This window comes from Mandrillus leucophaeus, unplaced genomic scaffold (genome assembly GCF_000951045.1).
Source record: "Mandrillus leucophaeus isolate KB7577 unplaced genomic scaffold, Mleu.le_1.0 Scaffold182, whole genome shotgun sequence".
Lineage (NCBI taxonomy): Eukaryota > Metazoa > Chordata > Mammalia > Primates > Cercopithecidae > Mandrillus > Mandrillus leucophaeus.
In genome coordinates, this window is record NW_012101832.1 from 2,428,993 (window position 1) to 2,437,625 (window position 8,633).

Genomic DNA, 8,633 nt, shown 5'->3' on the forward strand with positions numbered 1-8,633 from the left:
AAGTGCTGGGATTACAGGTGTGAACCACCAAACTGGGCCGATTATTGTGATTCTTAACAAATGCCTTTATGTTTCTTTTCTCATGGGAGCTATCTTTTCCCTGTCAGTCCCCGTGGCCTCCCCCTGGACGTTTTCACTTTCTTCTTGGTATAGTCACTGCCCTTATTAGACTGCAAAGTCAGTAAGGGCAGAGTCCAGTCTGTTTCACTTTTTAAATTACTCCTCAGAGCCTGAGGTAGACATTTAAGTAATGTTTGAATAAAACAGACTTCTTAAGCTTTAGCTGTAAGGCTTTCATAATCTTAAAGCAGATTTTGACAGAATTAATGTTAACTTTCTCCCAGAAAAGCTAATGGAGGTGATAAAGATTCCTGCTATTAGAACTGAGTACAGTGCATAGAACATAGAAAAGATTCAACTCCAAAATAGATTTAATTGAAATTAATTTGGTGTCTTCTTTTGTCGAAAATAAAGGGATAGTGAATACCAATGGATTCACCCTTCAGTTTCTACTTTTCAAAATTTTTTTTTTTGCTATGGGATCAGATGTTTAAATGTTAAACCAGGGTGGAATTTTAAATTTAAAGTCTGAAGTTTAATAGTCATAAAATTGCCTGTTTTCTTTTAACAGGTGGTGTTTCATAAGATGTCACCCAATGAGACCCTGTTTTTGGAAAGTACCAACAAGATTTATAAGGATGACATTTCCAATAGCTCCTTTGTGAATTTCCAGATATGGGATTTTCCTGGGCAAATGGACTTTTTTGACCCAACCTTTGACTATGAGATGATCTTCAGGGGAACAGGAGCATTGATATACGTCATTGACGCACAGGTAATTAGTAATGTGTTTACTTCTCTTCCCTGGTGGGAAAAAGATGTAGAAACAAAGGAAAGTTGTTTATCTTCTTTGTCATGTGCTTGCAGCTTATTTCTTTGGCAGTAGATTCCCTAACAGTGTAAGAGATGCCGTTGCAGAGGTGCTTTGGGAGCAGACATGCCATTGTGCAGGTACAGAGTATCAGATGATTAGGAGATGTGGTTTACATCCTTGAGTCCTAGTTCATGAGCAGCTAACATTGGCTTTCCACTTTTATTGGTTAATGGTAGATGTTGCTATATTTTATAATAGTGGCGTCATTCCCTGAAAAGATCCCATCCCATAACATAAAGAAGAATATGAGAACTGAGTCAGTAGGTATTAGAGTGAATAGTTTACTTAATTGTCAGAACTGAGCTTAGCTCATCAAGCATTTATGGAGGGCCTAGCATGTGGCAGTCAGTGAGATGAATGGGGCAAGTCCCTATCCTTTAAGAAGCTTACTTTTTATAAGCTTAAGCATTAGTTAAGAATGCTTTCTGAGTGATAGGCTGTACAGAGGGTGCCTTCACATACAGGATCTAATTAATTTAATCTTCACAATATTGTTAGGTATTGTAATTCTGATCTTACAGATGAGTAAACTGAGATGAGAGTTTAATCAACTTGCTTAGAGTGACACACTGAATAAATGGCAGAGCTGGGATTACTTAAAAAATTATGTTGGAAAGAAATGTTCATTTCCTTTTTCCTTTCTTAAATTAGTATTAAAAATTACAAGCATTAACTTGGTAATTGAATTTTTTTATGTTGAGACAATTGAAGAGTTGTTTAGTAGTATAGTTAATATATTTGAATGTTTGAATATGGATGATAATTAGGGTAGTATTTTTCTGTGGTTGGGGAAAGAGGTGGTTTGAGGCTTTAACTCATTACTTGACTTTTGTAAGATTTCTTTTAAAAAAATATTTTGTTCTGACTTACAGGATGACTACATGGAGGCTTTAACAAGACTTCACATTACTGTTTCTAAAGCCTACAAAGTTAACCCAGACATGAATTTTGAGGTTTTTATTCACAAAGTTGATGGTCTGTCTGATGATCACAAAATAGAAACACAGAGGGATATTCATCAAAGGGCCAATGATGACCTTGCAGATGCTGGGCTAGAAAAACTCCATCTTAGGTAACAACATGTGTGTTTGATATGAGAGCCCTGAACAATGTGTAAATGTATTCCCATCTCTGTCATTACAAACACCGTAGGTTTCTGCTACCTGTGTGCTCTTTGCCACATCTTTTATGTTTTTGATCTCTTTGTTGAATTCCAAGCTGTCTGGGGAGCCTGATATTGAGAAATTACTTTACCCACTTTTTGCATTTTCCTGGAGATTGAAGTCATGTGAAGTGTTTCCACTGGTGCTTTTCCAAATTCATCTCAAGAGACTGGAGTCAGGCTGTTTCTTCATGGCATAAATCTGCTTTGGGACTCCTTCCTCTTGATTTCATTACTTCTTCCCGCCTTGCATCAGTGAAGTGAATCTGTCACATTTGTTGTAGAAGTCTTTAGCTTGAGTGTTAGACAGTATCTTTCTTAGTAGGAATAGCCTTATAAAGAGAGTGCACTTTCAAATCTGGACTGACTCTTTATTTTTCATTTTTTTTTTTCCTGCTGGCTCCCTTCCACCTCCCCGCTGGACTGACTCTAATATATCTTAGCTTTTAAAACACTTTATACTTTTATGAATCTCTAAAGTTTGGCTTAGGTGGGTTTATCTTATAAATGTGCATAAGGCTGCTATTAAATTTAGAGGACTATTGGTTTGTAACTACTATTATAAATCATTAAATAATACCTACTAGGTAGGATTGATTTGTTCTATATGCATTCTACAAGTGTATGAGGAATATTTTTGTACATCTTATTTTATTTGGTGATATAGGTAGAAATGAGTATTAAAAAGTACCCAAGAAAATGTTCTCTTGATGATAGAAGTAGCTTAAAGGGGGAGCAGGGGAGAGAGAGACAGCAAGTTATTTCTCTGTCCCTCTTCTATTGTTGTGACTTCCTTATGGGCTCAAGCTAACCGCTGTCCCTTCCTTTAATATTCCCTGGGTCTCAGGCTCCAAGATCTTTCAGTTATTCTTCTAGGAAACCATGTAGAAAAGTCTCATTGACCTCTAGTTTGCCTGGATTAAATTTCTAAAAAGTTTGAATGTAATTCATGGTTAAAAAAATAAAAATTCAGCAGTGTTTGCAGGAGAAAATGAAAGTGGCTCTCCATAAAAATTCCGTCTTATTTTTCTGGGAATCCACTGCTAATAGTTTTTACCTGGATTTTGAGCTGTTCTTGTCCTGTGTTTCCCAGTGCTCCATGGGGATCCTTCTGATTCTCTTTACTCCTTGTCTGTGTTCCATTCCAGGGCATCCCACCTCAGTGGTACATGCCATTCCTTTCCTCAGTACCATGTAGGGTCCTAGACCTTGTTAACTTCAGTAGAGTTGCATCAGGCTTTTATTTAGGCCAGGCACAGTGGCTCATGCCTATAATCCCAGCACTTTGGGAGGCCAAGGCAGGTGGATCACTTGAGGCCGGGAGTTTGAGACCAGCCTGGCCAACATGGTGAAACCCCGTCTCTACTAAAAATACAAAAAATTAGCTGGGCACTGTGATGTGTGCCTGTCATCCCAGCTACTGGAGAGGCTGAGGGAGGAGAATCGCTTGAACCCAGGAGGTGGAGGCTGCAGTGAACCAAGATCGCACCACTGCACTCCAGCCTGGGCGACAGAGCAAGACTCTGCCTCAAAAAAAAAAAAAAAAAGGCTTTTAGTTAGTACTAGCAGTCCTATGGATGAAGCTCCTTTTCATTTCCAGTTTCTAGAAACTCAGCTTACTAAAATGCCCTGTGACTTGCAGGTTCTTCCTGTCCCCATCTACCTCAAGCCTCAAAGGTGTAGGACATTCTTACTTTGCTCGCCTTTTGGCCTACAGGAAACACTAAAATATTCCTTTCTCCCTAGTACCTATAGGGTCATCTTGGCCTTACCTGTTCCAGTGCTCTTACATCTAGATTAGACCCCTGTCTTGCTAGATTACATTCTTAGGTCAGCTCCTTGAAAGTAATTTTTTTTTTTTTTGAGATGGAGTTTCGCTCTTGTTGCCCAGGCGGGAGTGCAATGGTGCTATCTTGGCTCACCACAACCTCTGCCTCCCTGGTTCAAGCAATTCTCCTGCCTCAGCCTCCCAAGTAACTGGGATTACAGGCATGCGCCACCACGCCTGGCTAATTTTTTGTATTTTTACTAGAGACAGGGTTTCTCCATGTTGGTCCGGCTGATCTCGAACTTCCAACCTCAAGTGATCCGCCGGCCTCGGCCTCCCAAAGTGCTGAGATTACAGGCATGAGCCACCGCGCCCGGCTGAAAGTATCTTTAAATTATCTATAAAGTAGTATACACAGTTCTGTGTCTCTGATGTTGTAATATATATATACACGTATAAATGTGTGGTGGATGCGACTATATAATGAAGATTATACTCCCTGGGCTATAAAGCAGGTAGAATTGTCGACAGTGTTTAAATTGTTAAAGGCTTCCCTCTCAAATACATGTTTTATTGAATCTACAGGTGTTACTTTTCCGCCGTAAGTCCTTTTAAGCCTCCAGACTCCTGTAGATTCCTCCATTCGCTGTAGAGTCCTGACTCCCATCCTCTTTAATAGGTTCTTTACATAAATTCTAAACACCAGTTGTGCTCATTTGTTTATTCAACAGATACTTGTGAGCACTGTTCAGGGAAGTGGGCTTTCTGCTAGGAGCAAGACTGATAAAGTCTCTTTCCCCTGGAACTTACATTTTCAGTGACACAGCTCAAAAGCACCTAAATGAATGTGTAGTATCGTTTTAAGTACTTACCAATGGTATGAAGAAAAACAAATTAGGGGAAAGGGGTTGAAAGCATTGGGTACAGGAGTGCTATTTTAGGTAGGCTGGTCTGGAAAGAACTTTTTGAGGTGACGTTTTAGTAGAAACCTGAATTATGTTCTTATTTAATATATGTCACGTAACTCTTCTAGCTTTCTCGGTTTTTAATCTTATTTTTGGTCTCAGTTATGTGCTTAAAAAAAGCTTTTTGGATCAGATTGCAAAGACTTCAGTGGATACTGGAGTTTATGTACCTGAAAATCCTTTTGTCAGTACTACTTCAGTTGCCCTCTGTGTAAATCCAGTAGAGAGATGAAGCCAGGTGGGAAAGTGTATTTGTCATCTTGAGGAATGGGCATGGTAGACAAGATAAAGAGGCTTTATTGAACTTACTGAAATCAAATGTTAAGAAACTTAAAATTTTATGTATTATAATAGTTGTCACAGAACATAAGGTATTTTTCAAATTAATCAAGCTATGTTGTGTTTTTCAGCTTTTATCTGACTAGTATCTATGACCATTCAATATTTGAAGCCTTTAGTAAGGTGGTACAGAAACTCATTCCACAACTGCCGACCTTGGAAAACCTATTAAATATCTTTATATCAGTAAGTGAGCAATTTATATTTAATTCACTGCAGCTTCTGTTTCCATTTTTGTGAATATATTTGTGTTTTCAAATTTTCCAAAAAAGTCTTGAATTAATCTGAATCAAGTACAAAGATTAATGACCTGCTTAACATGTAAAATAAATAACATAAAGTATTACTCAAGTTATTTTCTGAATTCTTAAATAGATGTTGATGTCAAAGTGTAATTCTTTTATGGTTTGTAAATTCCCACATAATGCCTTTCTTGATAGCAAGGTGATTCAAATCAGAGATGGGTTATATTAATAAGAGGATTATTGAAAATGTAGCATTGCTTGATTTTTAGAGATTTTTGTTAAATTTTTTATGATGTCTTAGAAAATAATTCATTTGAGTAAAGAGGAAGAAGAAGAACATTTGACTCATGAAATTATGTCAGTAAATCAGAGTAGAGAAATAATTTCACTTTCATTCTTTTTTTTTTTTTTTTTTGAGTCTTGCTCTGTGCCCCAGGCTGGAGTGCAGTGGCGCGATCTCGGCTCACTGCAAGCTCCGCACCCCCGGGTTCACGCCGTTCTCCTGCCTCAGCCTCCCGAGTAGCTGGGACTACAGGCGCCCACCACCTCGCCCGGCTAATTTTCTTGTATTTTTAGTAGAGACGGGGTTTCACCGTGTTAGCCAGGATGGTCTCGATCTCCTGACCTCATGATCCGCCCGTCTCGGCCTCCCAAAGTGCTGGGATTACAGGCTTGAGCCACCGCGCCGGGCCTCGCTTTCATTCTTTGGATAATAGAAGAGTCTCTCAAGCAAGTGCTATTTGTTTTTTGGTATGGGTTATATAATTAAAAATGGCCTTGGATGTTATGCAGTAATTCAAGATCTTCGATCCGTTGTAAATTGTGATTCTTAAAAAATACTGAACAGTTTCCCATTTGTTTTTCCAAGAATTCAGGTATTGAAAAAGCTTTTCTCTTTGATGTTGTCAGCAAAATCTACATTGCAACAGACAGTTCCCCTGTGGATATGCAGTCTTACGAACTTTGCTGTGACATGATCGATGTTGTAATTGATGTTTCTTGTATATATGGGTAAGTTATATACATATTCCTGCAATATCTCAGACAGGCAGAAAACTATTAACTTGATTTGTCCAGAAGACTAATTTCTGAGGCCTTTGGCAAGTAGTACTACATGAACTGGGATTGTTCTGACCATAGTGCTCTAACTTGGAGCATGATTTCTCTGGAAGTGGGCTGCTGGGTCTTACTTCTTCAGAGAATGGCTAAGAAAAGTTGGGAAGCATGACTAGAACTGGACTTGTTTATCACTGCAAGTTTCTCCCGCTGTTGTGGGAATGGGGGAGGGTTGCACGGTGTCTTCTCACTACTGGAACTTAGCTAGATTGAAAAGCTAGATTAATTTATTTAAAATGGTGTGAATAACAAAGTAAGTTCTAGTTCCTGATTTAACCTCAGGCTTTGTGGAATTAGGGATTCTTAATATTTCAGAGAGCAAAGAAAGTAATTAGAATTTTGGACGCTGGAAGAACTTTTAAAAATCTGACCCATATATACAAGTTTCCAAAATAAATCTCTAAAATTTGAGCTCTTCCTTTATGTAAATTTGCCAAACTCTATATAGAAATTTATGAAAGCCAGCCAGCAAGTGATTTTGTAGGATAGGCCAGAGGACTAGTGAAAACTTTGGAGAATTACTGGCTTTTCAAAAGCTAATAATGGCCAGGTGTGGTGGCTTGTGCCCATAATCCCAGATGTTGAAAGGCTGGCGTGAGAGGATCATTTGAGGCCGGGAGTTGGAGACCAGTCTGGGCAACACAGACCCCAGCCTTACCAAAAAAAAAAAAAAAGAGCTAATAACATTCTGTGCACTCTCTGACTTCCTAGATTCCCCTGGTATGTTAACATCGGCACTCTCAAGTTGCTTTTCAGATACTTTAGCATTATCTTTACTTTCTACTACCTGTGTCTTCTCTCTGCTCCATCTAGTCTAAATGTCTCTTTCACCTCTGACTCTGCCCTTCATTTTGGTCTTTTGCCTAATTTTTCCGTGTCCTTCTCCAGCTGCCTCTGAGTAGGAGAGTACATTTGTCTTACCTATTCTATATCTGTCCATCTATTCCTTTAACTTTTGTGATTATATGCTCTCTTTTGTTATTTATTTATGAGATGGAGTCTTGCTCTGTTGCCCAGGTTGGAGTGTGGTGGCGCGGTATCAGCTCACTGCAAGCTCTGCCTCCCAGGTTCACACCATTCTCCTGCCTCAGCCTCCTGAGTAGCTGGGACTACAGGTGCCCGCCACAGTGCCCAGCTAATTTTTTGTATTTTTAGTAGAGACGGGGTTTCACCATGTTAACCAGGATAGTCTCTATCTCCTGACCTTGTGATCTGCCCACCTTGGCCTCCCAAAGTGCTGGGATTACAGGCGTGAGCCACTGTGCCCGGCCCTTTTTTTTTTTTTTTTTTTTTTTGAGAGAAACAGAGTCTTGCTCTGTTGCCCAGGATGGAGTGTAATGGTGAGATCTCAGCTCACTGCAATCTCCTCCTCCTGGGTTCAAACGATTCTCCTGCGTCAGCTTCCTGAATAGCTGGGATTATAGGTGCCTGCCACCACACTTGGCTAATTTTTTATATTTTTGGTAGAGATGGGGTTTCACCATGTTGGCCAGGCTGGTCTTGAACTCCTGACCTCGTGATCCACCTGCCTTGGCCTCCCAAAGTGCTGGAATTACTGGCGTGAGCCACCGTGCCCGGCTTATTTTAATTATTTACATAATGAAAAGGAGGCATTGTCCATTTATTATATTTTTTAGGAAAGTTTCATATTTCCCATTTCTGATTTAAAAAATGGATGAGTAGAACGTTTGGTTTTTATTTAAAACAAATCAAAATTTCGTAAACCAACTTTTTTATAATACAAAAATCAAATTTAGCTGTGAAATTTATTTTCAGTGTTAGATACATTTTATTTATTTTATTTATTTTTTTGAGACAGTCTCGCTCTTGTCGTCCAGGCTGGAGTGCAGCGGTGCGATCTCAGCTCACTGCAACCTCTGCCTCCCAGATTCAAGCAGTTCTTCTGCCTCAGCCTCCCGAGTAGCTGGGATTACAGGGTGCACCACCATGCCCGGATGATTTTGTATTTTTAGTAGAGACAGGGTTTTACCGTGTTGGCCAGGCTGGTCTCGAACTCCTGGCTTCAGGTGATCCACCTGCCTTAGCCTCCCAAAGTGCTGGGATTATAGGCATGAGCCACCGCTCCCGGCGAATACATTTTAAA

At 39.5% G+C, this 8,633-nt stretch overlaps 1 protein-coding gene across 2 annotated transcripts in view; it reads left to right on the top strand.

The window, feature by feature from the left end:
* The window catches only part of RRAGC (Ras-related GTP binding C), a 38,359-nt gene that overhangs the window by 19,597 nt on the left and 10,129 nt on the right, over positions 1–8,633 (top strand). The window contains exons 3-6 of one of the 2 annotated variants that reach the window (XM_011977688.1): positions 632–835; positions 1,807–2,006; positions 5,240–5,354; positions 6,282–6,424. In XM_011977688.1, coding sequence (XP_011833078.1) covers positions 647–835; positions 1,807–2,006; positions 5,240–5,354; positions 6,282–6,424 — 647 coding nt within the window. In that variant the 5' untranslated portion in view covers positions 632–646. The remainder of the gene's footprint in view (positions 1–631; positions 836–1,806; positions 2,007–5,239; positions 5,355–6,281; positions 6,425–8,633) is intronic. The other variant, XM_011977689.1, reaches the window with a different exon arrangement.